At 40.3% G+C, this 15,541-nt stretch overlaps 1 protein-coding gene across 4 annotated transcripts in view; it reads right to left on the reverse strand.

The window, feature by feature from the left end:
* HSDL2 (hydroxysteroid dehydrogenase like 2) overlaps positions 1 to 15,541 on the reverse strand; it is an 88,826-nt gene that overhangs the window by 10,865 nt on the left and 62,420 nt on the right. For 3 of the 4 annotated variants that reach the window (XM_089670930.1, XM_089670935.1, XM_089670936.1), the window contains 2 exons: positions 15,052 to 15,125; positions 13,468 to 13,588 (listed from right to left, as the gene is read on the reverse strand). In XM_089670930.1, coding sequence (XP_089527056.1) covers positions 13,468 to 13,588; positions 15,052 to 15,125 — 195 coding nt within the window. The remainder of the gene's footprint in view (positions 1 to 13,467; positions 13,589 to 15,051; positions 15,126 to 15,541) is intronic. The other variant, XM_089670931.1, reaches the window with a different exon arrangement.

Raw genomic sequence — 15,541 nt, forward strand, 5'->3', positions numbered from 1 at the left:
GTTCCAGGCGAAGAAAAGGATGGAACTACTGATCACCCAACTGAAAAAGTCTGGAGCATCTGAATTGTCCTGACAGCTGGATAGGAGAGGAGTGTGGCTATCGCGGCGTCAGACCCCAGCTCTCCTCACCAAACTCGTGACCGAAGGACTAGCCAATCTAAAACCGCGCTGTCACGTGCGTAACAATGCCATGCCCAGCTGCACCTTGCACAAAGATTTTCCAGCTAATGGACCACAATCTGTGCACCTGCAGCCTGGGAGCGATTGTTACTGGGTCAGGTTAATTACGCAATTAACCCTTCACACTGCCACCACCTCCTTTTGTACAAAGAAAGAGGAAACTCAGCAATAACACTATGATGTTTGCCTAAGCATCTGTATGCTGCGGTCACCGCAGGCAGAAATATACAGAAGTTTAAAACACACAGTAGCGCTCTTCAGAGGCAGAGATTCTAAGTTTGCATTAAAGAGCTTTAGAAACAGTTCAACACTTTCAGAAAGTAAGATTTATTACTAAAAGGTCAAAAAGGGTTCAATAAAAATATTTACAGAAAGAGATGAAGCCAATATACATATATAAATATACAGAGAGCAATAACACAGCAAAGAGATAACAGAAAGAGGTTTAGAGCAGTGGTTCTCAACCTTCCTAATGCCGCGACCCTTTAATACAGTTCCTCATGTTGTGGTGACCCCCAACCATAAAATTATTTACCCAGTAATTATAATTCATGAGTGTTGTTTTACCTCCAATACTGCTGCTTTCAACACAGTAGCTGCTTTTAATAGAGTATCTGCTTTGAACACCGCAGCTGCTTTCTACACAGTAGCTGCTCTTTACACATTGGAAACATGTGTTTTCCGATGGTATTAGGCGACTCCTGTGAAAGGGTTGTTCGACCCCCAAAGGGGTCACGACCCACAGGTTGAGAACCACTGGTTTAGAGAGATAAAGTACTTGCCGTCAGCCTTGGTTTAGCAGATCAAGTTTCCTGAGCAAAAAAGGGCCTTTATCTCCCAAAGTTGGTTCCGATGTTAAAAGAGAGAATTCTTCAACTTAGCTCAACTCAGCTTAACTCCAAACATAACAGCCTGTTTCGAGGAACTCAGCAGGGTGTCTCCTTGCAGCAGAGAACCAATTGCCTCATTTGGGGAGGGTGTTGGGCGGAGACCCAAGCTAAAACCAAAATCCCTCGCCGTTTTTATCATGGTCCATAACTTACCCTCGGGGCATGTAGCCGCCTAGCCACTAGTAGATTAATATGCAGAAGCATCTGCTGAATGTCTAGATATAAAATATGACATACCTGCTTGGGGCGGTTAAGGAGATATAATTTTCTGCTCTCCTGTAGATTCCAGCTGGGGGGGTGTAATATCAGGCGACTTGTATTAAAGTGACCGATCTGAATATATGCCTGGTCTCCTTGTAAGTCTTCCATAGTTCAAGATATGAAATCATAGGGGAAAATGGATTTTGAATGTGATGTCTGTTTTACGGTTTATCTGGAATGTCTTTGAAGCTCAGTGAAGGACTGGTTTATGGCTTTACGATCCTTTTCCAAGCAAGAGTCTCACAGACATACGGGGGCCAGGCTAATTGGGGTTTATAACCATGAGCTCTCCCGCTGCGCCTTGATGCCTTTTGAACTCAGCATCCAGGGACCACGCGTCACTCAACAGAGAGGGAGGGATTAGAAGGAGAGAGAGAGAGAGATACAAGATGGAGAATCCTTAGCAAGATGGAGGACCGCGTCCATCTTTGTATGCACAATTGCTACAAGGAGTTCTTCCAGTGAAGGTTTCCTTCTGTGCTAGATGCCCTCAGTTCTAATAAAAGGGCAAGATGAGGTGCTGGGACCTTTGTGAGTACCTTGGGAGCATTGGAGAGGCCAAAAGGCAATGCGACAAACTGGAAGTGATTATCTGGGACTGTGAAGCACAGAAAGTACGTATGAGGTGGATAAATAGAAAGCACCTAGGATGTCTAAGGATGCCATGTATTCTCTTTGTCTCAGATAGGCAATATAGGTTCCTTGCGGAATCTATGTGATATTTTGGAATTTGAAGGTATTTGTTGAGGGATTTTAAAGTCCAGAACAGGACAAATTTATTTATTTCAGGTACTTATATAGCGCTGTCAATTTATGCAGCGCTTTACATATATATTGTACATTCACATCAGTCCCTAACCCTTAAGGGGCGTACAATCGAAGGTCCCTAACTCACATTCATACATACACATATTAGGGCCAATTTAGACAGGAGCCAATTAACCTACCAGCATGTCTGGAGTGTGGAAGGAAACCGGAGTACCCAGAGGAAACCCATGCAGGCACAGGGAGAACATGCAAACTCCAGACGAACCGACGACCCTAGTACTGCCAGGCGGAAGTGCTAACCATTTAGCCACTGTGCTGCCGACAAATGCACCTGTTGGGCTTTGGTACCGTAAACAGGTTTGAATAAAAAACTTTTGAACCTGTCTTGTGGAGGTACTGGCACAGCTACTCCTTGAGAGATGGCTGTATTAAAGTTAATATTTATCCAAGGAATTGTGACATAGATACAGAAAATTCTGCTTTTGTCAGGTAGGGCGTACATTGTGTGCCTAAAATTGAACAGATGCAGCAGCAGAGACCTGTGTTAGAGCCAGCTCCTGCTCTGGTGCAAGGGCGCATCATCACTCTGAGGACGAGTGCTGTGTGGGCCTTTGTCAGAATGAATAATCACCTGCACTATTGCCATGGTTCCCTTTTTCATGATATCAGCCATAGCTATGTGTGAGGGTATTCCCCTGTGGGGAACTCATGGAGTACCTTATATAGGGAATATACATACATAGGGAATATAGGGCAAGCGTGTCTTGTAGCAGATTCTTGTGATGAAAGGGCGGGAGGAAGTGCCCTTTTAAGAGTTGGTGGAATGGAAGGTAAGGTATGTGACCAATGGTGTGATTTAACTCCTGGTCATCCACCTGAAGCTTTGAGAGGTTGAGTTTTAGTAGTTCGAAAAATTTACACTCTAAAGTGAACACATTCCACATTCAGAGTTACAAGGTGACCTGGTCTTACTCTTACCGGTCATTGACGCTGAAATGCATATAAAGCTCAAGCTTCGCCCATCATGGTAAGCATACCCCCAAAGGATTCTCCAGGCACTGGGTACCATAGGGATGAACTACATCCCTGGAACTGCCCTGCAGCTGACTGCACGTGTTACACTAAGTGCCAAAGTGAGTGCCCATGCAGGATCCAGTGCCTGAAGCAATATCACAGGATGCCCACACAGCACTTGGCCCGGGTGTGGCACCCAAGGTTTTCCTTGAAAGCTTAGTACTGTCCAGTCACCTGAAAAGTACAAGCCTATAAACACAAGGTATATAAATACTCTGCCTATGTACTGCACTGTGAGATTGGATTATCAAGTTTCAAAAGTATGAAATTTCAGTAAGAAATACAATATGCTAATATGTGTCGTAAAAAAATTTGGAGCTACCACTATTTAACTCCACAGGGTATATGGTGGCTTTTAACCATTAGCCGCCCGGCCAATGGCCGTTTGGCGGCTTCAGATGTGTATCTGCATTCTGGGTGCACGCCATTTGGTGTGCTCCCGCACATGCGCCGTTTGCGCTAGTGCAGAGCGGCGCAGCAGTGCGATCTGTCATCGGCCATGCACCTCAGACACGGCCGATGACAGATCCGAGTACCGGCTCCCGTTGCTGGTACCATGTGACCTGCTGTGACTAATCACAGCAGGTCACATGACAGTTGTATACAATGGATGGCTTCATTCATGATGCCATCCATTGTATACTAGTGCCTAGCTGTGAATGGTCACAGCTAATCACATGCACATGTCATGTGATTAGCTGTGACCAAATCACAGCTAAGCACAAAAAAAAAAAAAAAAAAAAAAAAAAGCTGAATGAATCGATTTCATTCAGGTAAATGCTTGCTTATAGCAAAGTAATTCTTTGCTATAAGCAAATTGTGTAAAAAAAAAAAAAAAAAAAATACTGATCACTTTCCCAAAGTAGTACAATGTTACTATGGTAACATTGTACTATTTTAAAATATGAAAAAAAATCTTAAAAAAAATAAAAAAAAATGTAATAAAAAATTAAATATAATAAAAAAAAAAATATATATATATATATTTTTTTTTCATACTGTCACCAGTCAGTGTCCCTGTTCACCGCCATGCCAGTTAAATGATGACGCTGTACTGCACTGGTGACAGTATGTAAAACAAAAAAATAGTGAAAATAATTTTTTTCATTTTTTCATTTTCCTAAAAATTATGACAAAAAAATACAACTTCAAAAAACTCGCCATGCCTCTTATAAAGTACGTCGGACTGTCTACTCTGCAAAAAGGGGTCATTTGGGGATATCTGTACTGTTCTGACATTCTTGGACCTCAAGAAATTAGATTGGCCGTCAGTACTTCAGGATTGATCAATTTTCAGATCTATACCATAGTTTGTGAACTCTATAACTTTCCTAAAAACTAAAAAATACATCCTAATTTGGGTTATTTTCACCAAAGACATGTAGCAGAATACATCTCGGCCTAAATTTATGAAGAACAATTATTTATTTGTAAACTTTTATAACAGAAACAAAGAAAAATTTGTTTTTCTTTCAAAATTTTTGGTCTTTTTTTTGTTAATTTAGCAAAAAATAAAAACCCCAGTGGTGATTAAATACCACCAAAAGAAAGCTCTAGTTGTGTGAAAAAAATGATAAAATTTTAGTTTGGGTACAGTGTTGCATGACCGCGCAATTGTCATTCAAAGTGTGAGAGCGCTGAAACCTGAAAAATGGCCTGGGCAGGATGGTACTGAAACGGTTAAGTAAAATGTCTACCTAATAAATTATTATTTTTGTCATGTAAAGGGGTCAATTACATTTATGTGTCTTTTATGATCTTTTTATATTTGTATTTACATTTGTAATTTCTCCTTTTTAATTGTATTCAGTTAAGCAGGATTACCTTTTAATACTTACTATTAAATCTGGTTAGACTTCAATATGTGTTTGATCACTGAATAACTACTGATTTTTATTCCAATTCTTAACCACTTGCCCTCCTGAGGATTTACCCCCCTTAATGACCAGGCCTCTTTTTGCTACTCGGCGCTGCACTAATTCAACTGATAATTGCGCAGTCATGCAATGCTGCACCCAAACGAAATTTACGTCCTTTTTTTCACACAAATAGAGCTTTCTTTCGGTGGTATTTGATCACCTGTGCGCTTTTTATTTTTCACGCTATAAACAAAAAAAGACCAAAAATTTTGAAGAAAAATGATATTTTTTACTTTCAGCTATAAAAAATATATAGTAAACTCAAAGTTAGTTATAAATTTAAGCCAAAATGTATTCTGCTCCATGCTTTGTTAAAAAAAATCCCAATAAGTGTATATTGATTGCTTTGTGTGAAAGTTATAGCGTCTACAAACTATGGTATAGATACTGCAATTTACGACATTTTTTTGCTATACAGCGCTGTTATAGTTTAACGGACAATTGCGCGGTCATGCAATACGGTACATAAATGAAATTTATGTCCTTTTTTTTCACACAAATAGAGCTTTCTTTCGGTGGTATTTGATCGCCTGTGCGGTTTTATTTTTTGCGCTATAAAAAAAAAAAAAAAAAGGCTGACAATGAGAAAAAATAAATAAATATTTTGGACTTTTTGCTATAAAACATGTCCAGTAAAAAAATTTAGAAATCAAATTTCGTCATAAATTTCGGCCAAAATGCATTCTGCAACATGTCTTTGCTAAAAAAAAAAAAAACCCAATACGTGTAAATTAATTGGTTTACGTGAACGTTATAGCGTTTACAAATGGAAGGAAAGATACTAGGATTTTACATTTTTTTTTATACTAATAATGGCGGCGATCAGCGACTTATGGCGGGACTGTGGTAGACATTCTGACACTGGGGGGGGAACTGACTTGGGGTCACCGACATCCTCAGTGACACCAATACAGTGATCAGTGCAAAAAAAAAAACACTGACTGTACTAATGGCACTGGGGAGGAAGGGGTTAACTTTTATTTACTGAAAAGTTTAACTGTGCGAGAGGAGTGTTTTACTAGGGGGCGGGGTGTGTACTGCAGGGGGGACAGCTGATCGGGAGAGATAAAACTCTTCTCTCCTGCTCAGCATGTCAGGAGCTGACAGGGAACTGACAGAAAGCAGAGCTACTGCAGCCCTCCTCTCTGTCAGTGATTGTCGCTAATCGGAAGGACAAAGCCGGTAACAAACGGCTGTGACCCGGCGACTGACATCCGCGGCCCTGATCAGCGGGACAGGTAGGGCGGTGGCGCACCTCGCGAGCGCCCCATACCTGTTTTGCAAACACACGTTTTAAAACGTGGTTTTGCCCAGCCGTGCCGCCCTGCCGCCGTATTTCTACAGTGGCTGGGCGGCATGTGGTTAATTTTAGAATTTTTTTGTCTGAATTACAGTTTTCATAGTAATTTTCCTCTTAAAATGGCGCTGTAGAGTATATAGGTTTTTGTCCATAACGATTCGGCTATAGTATGGTTATTCACTGTATGGTTTTTTTAATGAGATCCAGCCGGTTGGGTTCTTTCCCTTGATGCTTGTCAACCAATGACACCGACCCTCCTCGGCCGCTTCCCCTATTTATGAGTGTGGTCTGGCATGTGGGTTTGCCCCTGATGACAACACATATGATGAAACGCATAGGATGGAGCCACACACACACATATGCTACCATGCATGCGCAACTGGCCATTTTCCATCTTTGTTCCTGGAAGAAGATTCCCTGGCAGTTTTATATACATGCCTGTATACTACAGCATGCTGTAAGTGCATTTCTACCTAATAAATTCCTCAAGTTTGTGGTTTTACAGTATGTGGAGCATTTCTTTATTACATGTACTCTACTGCATGCTTTGATCACATTGGTTTGAGCTGTATTATTGTGGAGCCAGCATCAATTACAGAGGAGGCTGTGGCTTACCCATTTGATATGTTTTGAGCTTCTCTATGAGGATTATCCATTTCCGTGCTGTCATCTTTATTACCTTAACCACTTCAAGTCTGGACACTTCTACCCCCTTCCCGTCCAGGCCAATTTTCAGCTTTCAGTGTTATCACACTTTGAATGGCAATTGCGCGGTCATGCAACACTGTACCCATATGAATTTTTTAGCATTTTTTGAGAGATAAAGCTTTATTTTGGTGGTATTTATTCACCACTGGGATTTTTATTTTTTTTGCTATATAAATGAAAAAGTCCAAAAATTTTGAAAAAAAGTTGTTTTTCTTATAAAATGTTGCAAATAAATAATAGTTCATCATAAATCTTGGCCAAAATTTATTGAGTTATCTTTTTAGTAAGAAAAAAAAAAAAAAAAAAACCCAAAAATTAGTTTATAACCAAAACATAATTTTTTAAAATTTTTATTTACATTTTTTTTATATTGTTTTTTTTTTTTTTTTTTTTTTACATACTATCACCCTAGCAGTACAGTGTACTACTTGTGGGGGGTGATGAAGATTTTTTTTTTTTTCTACACGGATTGCTTTTACACCCATAAAGGCTGTAAAAGCAATAATTTCTCCTCCTCTCCGGCTGCATTCTTGCAGCCATTGAGAACTACTCTGTGAGCTGTGATTGGTCACAGCTTGTCACATGGTATAAGGCTGTGAATAGCCTTGCACTATGTGACCTCTGTGATCATTCACAGATTTCACACGTAGTAAGCAATGATGTCAGAAGTGACATCTTGCTTACTACTCTGCATGTGATCACTGATTGGCCAATCAGTGATCACGATCGGGACCTCACACAGAGGTCCTGTATGACGATCGGTGTACCACTGTGTCTGAAGGACAAAGCGGGAACCGGATCGTGGTGCTGCATGCTCCCAGGGAGCGCGCACAGTCCAAAATGGCGGGCGCCGTTTATGAACGGCAACCCGCCCCTAAACTGCCACCAGCCAGCCGTTTATATACAGCGGCCGGACGGCAAGTGGTTAATGAGCATTTATGGACCACTTTTAGTAGGGGGGTCACAAGCTTTTCGATAAGCCTTGAATGACAGCTGATGGTGTCACCGTGGCTATCTTTGAGGTTTCAAACTGCCATCACAGCATGTGAGACTGAATACTTGATTGGTTATACCAATCACATCTTGTTGGACACTTTATGATCACTTTCTGCTTTATGTTCATTTCCACGTTTATTACATTTATTATATTAATCCGTGAAAGTCAGAATTACTTTACACTTTGGAAAGATTTTGGTTCAAATTAAGCGCTGCACTGTTATATATTTATGCTGAATGCCTGGTATCAGGGTATAGTGCCTAGCTGAAATTCTTTGTATATTATGTCACCTCAGGTGCAAATTTTTTTTTTCATTTTTATTGGCTTTTAAGTAATCTTTAGGCCTAAAATTTTTTTTTTTTTTTAATGTGCAAAAAACAGTGAAAGGGTTAAGAGCCAACAGCAAAAATTTAATTTAACTATATATAAAGCAGAAAGGGTAGAGCAACTGTTATTGACTCTGTGGGCTCAATTCACTAAAGCAGCAGAGGTATTTAGGTGATCTGGCACATTTTTTCCCAAATCCCTTTATGTTGTGTTTACCTCAAAGTAAACACTCTCAGTAAATACTGCATAAATCGGCATTAGAGTCAATTAACTAAAGGAAATACATACATAAATGCATGTGGTAAATAAGAAGTGGTCAAGGCATGTGATAGTTAACCACTTGCCCTCCTGAGGATTTACCCCCCTTCCTGACCAGGCCATTTTTTGCATTACAGCGTTGCATTACTTTAACTGACAATTGTGCGGTCATGCAACGCTGCACCCATATGAAATGTACGTCCTTTTTTCCCCACGAATTGAGCTATTTCGGTGGTATTTGTTCGCCTGTGCGGTTTTTTTGCACCATTAAAAACAAAACAAAAAAAAAAAGACAATTTTGAGGAAAAAAACAATATTTTTTACTTTTTTGTATTAACCAAGTCCAGTAAAAAAAAATGCTAATTTAGCCATAAATTTACATCAAAATGTATTCTGCGACATGTCTTTGCTAAAAAAAAAAATCCCAATACGTGCAAATTAATTGGTTTTCGTGAAAGTTATAGTGTTTACAAATGGCGGTATATATACACACACACAATGCGATTATTTTTTAAATTTGTACTAGTAATGGCGGCAATCTGCGACTTATAGCGGGACTGCGGCGGGCATTCTGACACTGGGGGGAACCGACTTGGTGTCACTGACATCCCCAGTGACACCAATACAGTGATCAGTGCTAATAAAAAGCACTCACACTGTACTAATGGCACTGGGCAGGAAGGTGTTAACATGTGGGGCGATCAAAGGGTTAATGGTGTGCAGTATTATATCGTGTCTTGTGTTGGTGCTTCAGTATAAACGCACGGCTGCAAAGCAGTATGCACGACCTGACAGGGAGAACGGTTTTGTAGTTCCCCCCTCCCCCCGTCGGAGATGCTCAGCAATCACCGGCCGGGACCCAATGATTGACAGCCACGAATGGCGGTGCAGGATTTTGCACACCCTTGCCACTCTGCAGCAATATATCTGCTATAGGGTGGACGGGAAGCGGTTAAAAAAAGTATTTATTTCAGCTGGTTGTTAAGGAGCTGGAACCCACCGGTGTCCTTAACAACCAATAAATAGCTTTGTTCCTAACAACCATGACTCACCTGCGGACAGCAAAATATAAACAAAAGAATTGCCCCCATGCGGTTTTTCTTTTTAAAAAAAAAAAAACCACTGACAGCAGATGAATTACGGTGGTTAAAGATGGGACAGCCACCCACTCCTTAACAAACATAATATTTGATGGTTGTTAAGGATGCCGGAGGTCACCTGCTCCTTGAAAACCATGTTGTTTACGGTTTGTTAAAGGTGCTGGCAAAACAGATCTATACTCAGCCAAACAGGATACAAAATCAAAAAACAAACAAAAACACAACACTATTCTCCAAAGATACAGAACAGTGAGTGATTGCTGTCACCCTAGGACAGGAATTGGGTAACGATCAGAACCAACAGGTAGAAATAAAAAAGGCAAGCTTGAAAAAAAACTAAACTAATGCAGCCACAACATCTAATGATGCAAACTGCAATGTATTTACATTTTTATTCCTAGATTCAGAAATAAGTTGCCTTTTAAGTGAGGTGTTGCCTTCAAATTATTTCCTAAACTGGCCATTCCCTGTTCTCACTCTCCAAAGCAAAAAACTCTCTTCTTTCATATTTTTGCTACAATATGGATCACCCAAAAGTAAAATCTGATTGCTACATCTTATAAAACAGTTTTTCTCCAGAAGCTAACGGTAAAATAAAACCATTATGTACAGTTGCAAGAAAAAGTATGTGAACCCCTTGGGATTACGTGGAGTTTTGCATGAATTGGACATAAAATGTGCTCTGAACATCATCTAAGTCACAACAAAAGAACACAGTCTGCTGAACATAATACTACACAAACATTAGATGTTGCCATGGTTTAATTGCACATAACATGTAAACATTCACAGTGCAGGGAGGAAAAAGTATGTGAACCTTTGGACTTAATAACTGGTTGACCCTCCTTTGGCAGCAATAACCTCAACCAAACGTTTCCTGTAGTTGCAGATCAGACCTGCACAACGATCTGGAGTAATTTTGGACCACTCCTCTTCACAAAACTGTTTCAGTATAGCAATATTCTTAGGATGTCTGGTGTGAATCGCTCTCTTAAGGTCATGCCACAGCATTTCAATCGGGTTGAGGTCAGGACTGACTGGGCCACTCCAGAAGGCGTATTCTGCGCTGTTGCAGCCATTGTTTTGTTGAATTACTTGTATGCTTTGGGTCATTGTCCTGTTGCATCACCCATCCTCTGCGGAGCTTCAGTTGGCGGACAGATGGTCGTACGTTTTCCTGCAAACTGTCTTGATAAACTCTGGAATTCATTTTCCCATCAATGACAACAATCCAGCCAGGCCCTGAGGCAGCAAAGCAGCCCCAAACCATGATGCTCCCTCCACCATGTTTTACAGTGGGGATGAGGTTTTGATGTTGGTGTGCTGTGCCTTTTTTCTCCACACAGTGTTGTGTGTTCTTCCCAAACAACTCAATCTTGGTTTCATCTGTCCACAGTATATTTTGCCAGTAGTGCTGTGGAACATCCAGATGCTCTTTTTCAAACTTCAAACGTGCTGCAATATTCTTTTTGGACAGCAATGGCTTCCTCCGTGGTGTCCTCCCATGTACTCCATTCTTGTTTAAGGTTTTCCTTATTGTAGATGTGTCAACAAAAATGTTAGCATGTGCCAGAGATTTCTGTAGGTCTTTAGCTGACACTCTGGGATTCTTCTTTACCTCATGCAGCATTCTGCGCTGTGCTCTTGCAGTCATTGTTACAGGACGACCACGCCTAGGGAGAGTAGCAACAGTGCTAAACTTTCTCCATTTGTAGACAGTCTGCCTTACCGTGGACACATGAACATCAAGGCTTTTGGAGATACTTTTGTAACCCTTTCCAGCTTCATGCAAGTCAACAATTCTTGATCGTAGGTCTTCTGAGAGCTCTTTTCTGCGAGACATGGTTCACATCAGACAGTGCTTCTTGAAACCAGTAAATCCAAAAGAGGTGTGTGTTTTTTAAGGGCAGGACAGCTGTCAGCAACACATCAAATATCATCACACTGATTGGAGTCATGGTTGGCTCACTCCTGGCTCCAATTAGCTCTGGCAGAAGTCATTAAGCTAGGGCCTCACATACTTTTTCCTCCCTGCACTGTGAATGTTTACATGTTATGTGCAATTAAACCATGGCAACATCTAATGTTTGTGTAGTATTATGTTCAGCAGACTGTGTTCTTCTATTGTTGTGACTTAGATGACGTTCAGAGCACATTTTATGTCCAATTCATGCCAAACTCCACGTAATCACAAGGGGTTCACATACTTTTTCTTGCAACTGTATACAAATCTACAGTTGGTATGGAAAATAAGAACACCAACATGTCAGAAAATGTTTTTAAAAAAAATTCAAAAACAGTCACCAAGTTGGAAAAAAGGATCAGCCCTTTGTGTCACCTCCTTTTGCTTTAAATTACAGCCTTTCCTCTGTTGGGTTATTACTAACTTTGCACATTTAGACGTTGCAGTATTTGCCCACTCTGGACTCTGACTAGGCCATGCAAGGACATTCACGTTTTTCTCCTTCAACCACTGTGTGGTCATTTTTGCTGTGTGCTTTGTCATGCATTATCATGTTTCCATCTTCCCATTGACAACTTTCAGGCAGAGGGCAGAGGATTTTCCTCAATCCTTCTATCCTTACAAGTGCTCCAGTCCTTGCTGCAGATAAACACCCCCATAACAGGATTATATCACCTCCATGCTTTACTGTTGGAATGGTGTTATTTGGATGGTGAGCTGTACTGGATTTCGTGTTGAGGCCAAATAATTCCATTTTGTCTCCTGAGGCGTGGCTTTTTTGTTCAACCCTCCCATACAAACCACATTTGTGGAGAATTTGAGATATTGTCACATGCACACAATGACCATGCTTTGCCATAAATTCCTGCAGCTGCTTCAAAGTTGCTGTAGGCCTTTTGGTAGCCTCTCTGACTAGTTTCCCCCTGGCTCTTTCATCCAGTTTAGAGTGACGTCCTGATCCAGGAAGGGTTTGTGTTGTACCAAATACCTTCACTGTGCTTCTAGGCATTGATAAAGCCTTTCAAACGTTTTTGGATCCATCTCCTGACTTGTGCCTGTCCACTACTTTACCCCAGAGATCTTTTGACAGTGCCTTGCCACCCATAGTTGATTGTTTGCTTTAGTTGCACTACCAGGAACTGAAATGCTCCAAGAAAGCTCTTTTCATGCTGAGCTAATCAAAATGACCACAGTTGAATGTCAAACGGCTTTGTGTGCCATTGAAAAGGTGATTAGCAACACCTGATTGAGTCATTTTCAGTAGGGGGTGATCCTTTTTCCCAATTCAGTGACATGTTGGTATTAAATCTTTCACTTGGATGTTTTAATTTGCACTGAGAAAATACAGATGGATAAAACAAACTGTCATTTTAGGCTGCAAAGCAACAAAATGTAATTATTTTAAAGGAGGTGATTTTATTTTATTTTTTATACCCACTATATATTGTTACCACAGCAAGTTTGTTTCCCAACTGTAGGCACATCTAGGCAGTGCCTAAATAAACAGAGTACATACCAATCAAATTGTCAGCATTTTCACCTTCAATCAGAACTGCTGTCCTGCCAGATACAAAACTCAACTGGCACATTATCAAGATTTCACTTTTCTTAAATCTCCTCACTATTTCTTGATGTACATCCACCTGAGTTTCTTCTTCCACCATTTTCACAGCATCGCTTTCTTTTACAGGTACATAGTGACAGCCAAATATAACTTCCTACCTGAAAGTATAAATTGATAGACGCCTTGAACAGACTTTACAGCATCTTCATTCATGGATTTTCCAATGGCTTTAAAGGTATCTTCTACTGGACTTTGGACTTTTGATGATGCTTTTTCCCCACGTTTAAACGCAGAAGACACAATACAATAAATTAAAAACAATGTAATTATGTGGCTTTATGGATACTGTAAAATGTAAATTATGCTCTTTCTACAAGCCAGATACACAAATGAAGATGCAACTCACAGAACTTAGCAAAACATTCTTAAAATACCATCTACCAAAAAGTAAGACAAAGAACATAAAATACTGAAGAGCTTTGGATCTGCAACGAAGGAGGTTAGTAGTACTGCCACTGCCACCAGCGTTGGGGGTTATTGTTGCAGTCACATACACCAATGTTAGGGGTTATTATTGGGGCCAGTGATACCAATGCTGGTGGTTATTCTTGTATCCAATCACACCAATGCTGGGAGATATTACTGTGGCCACCTACACCAAGAGTGCTTTTTTTTTTAATGAGTCCAACAACAGCTATGCTGAGGTTTTGGTATTTCTGCCAGCCTCACTGATGCAGGGGGTTATTTTGACATCAATCAACATCAAGGATGGGAGTGGTTATTGTGGCAACTGACAGCAATGCTGAGGGTTATTATTGCATCCACTAACACCACGCTGGAAGTTTTGATTGCAGCCACTGAAACTCTATGCTGGGGATTACTATTACTAACACCAATGGTTGGGTTTATTTTACTCCCACGTTCTCTTCAGTATGCATTCTGGTACACTGCAAAAAAATGCAGCAGGCCTAAAGTTTTTTGGGTGCTGAAGTGTGTTACAACTCATTAAAGGGTTACCTAATGATGCAATGACCAAAAGCATGCTGCTATTGCAAAGTCTCTGGGGCCCTACATAATTGCCAAATAGACCAATACTGGTCTACAGTTTCCAAAATGCAGTTTTTCCTGTGGTGGATGCTGTGGCCTACCAAGGAGTGTATCAGCGATTACATACTTCTTTTCAGCTTTCTGCCTATGCATGCACAAACACCTTTCAGACACAACAAATAAGTCTTCTCCTGTGTTTCTCCAGAGCCTCTGTCCTTTTATAAGTAGTCACACCATACATAAAAAATTATTGGGGATCTCCAAAGTAGAGAGAGCTGTAGCAATGGCATGTGATCTGGTAAGACCATGACATTAGGCACAGGCCTACAATGTATCTGCCGCCACTATATTTAAAAAAAAAACAAAAAACAACACACACACACACACACACACACACACACAAAGGTGTGGGATTGGACCACTTAAGCTATCAAGTAAATTATGAAGCAAAAATATAATGTATTGTGTTGCACAGTACCAGAACCCTCAAAAGCCACTTCTACCTTGGACAGTGAGTGCGCAGCTGTGGCTGCAGTGATACTGTATGACTTCCCTGACCTTATCACTAGTGGTTTTCCGTGTTTTATTACCGAGATATATGGTGTGAGATGGTACTCTGCACTACATTAATTACCTTCTGAAAGGTTATTTTGACTCAATAAAAAATGACCTTATTAAAAAAAAATTAACTACTTACCCAGCCCCTCCAGTTTACTGGTGACAACATCTGGGCTTTCATCTAAGAAAAAGTCAGGAAGCAAAGGATGCCCTAAGAGAAAAATGTAAAAACATTATATTCTATCCATCCGTCTCGTCTCTCTGTCCTGTAATGTAATGTACAGAGATAAAATTGAAGCACTACAAGCTGATGCTGTAGTTTTACAGAACTATTCTATTCAGAAGGTATTCTGAATTTGTAGAAACTGGCCATCTTTTTGTCTTTAATCAAACTTCAAAATGGAAATGGGGGGCCAATTAAAAAAATCAGTCCCACTGGTGATCTGCTTGATTCATATACATCAATATGGTCCGCAAAAGATCTAATGAGAAAGAGTGTAATAACACTGCATATCTCAATTTGTTTTTTTTTTGTAATGTTTTCAATTTAAAAGCTACAGCCTAGCACTGTAAACCTGCAAGCATTTCAACACCATGCAGGTCAATCAAAAAGAGCCTTAAAAAAAG

The sequence above is a fragment of the Staurois parvus genome, unplaced genomic scaffold (genome assembly GCF_062004578.1).
Source record: "Staurois parvus isolate SC_StPar_1 unplaced genomic scaffold, SC_StPar_1.0 ptg000096l, whole genome shotgun sequence".
Classification (NCBI taxonomy): domain Eukaryota; kingdom Metazoa; phylum Chordata; class Amphibia; order Anura; family Ranidae; genus Staurois; species Staurois parvus.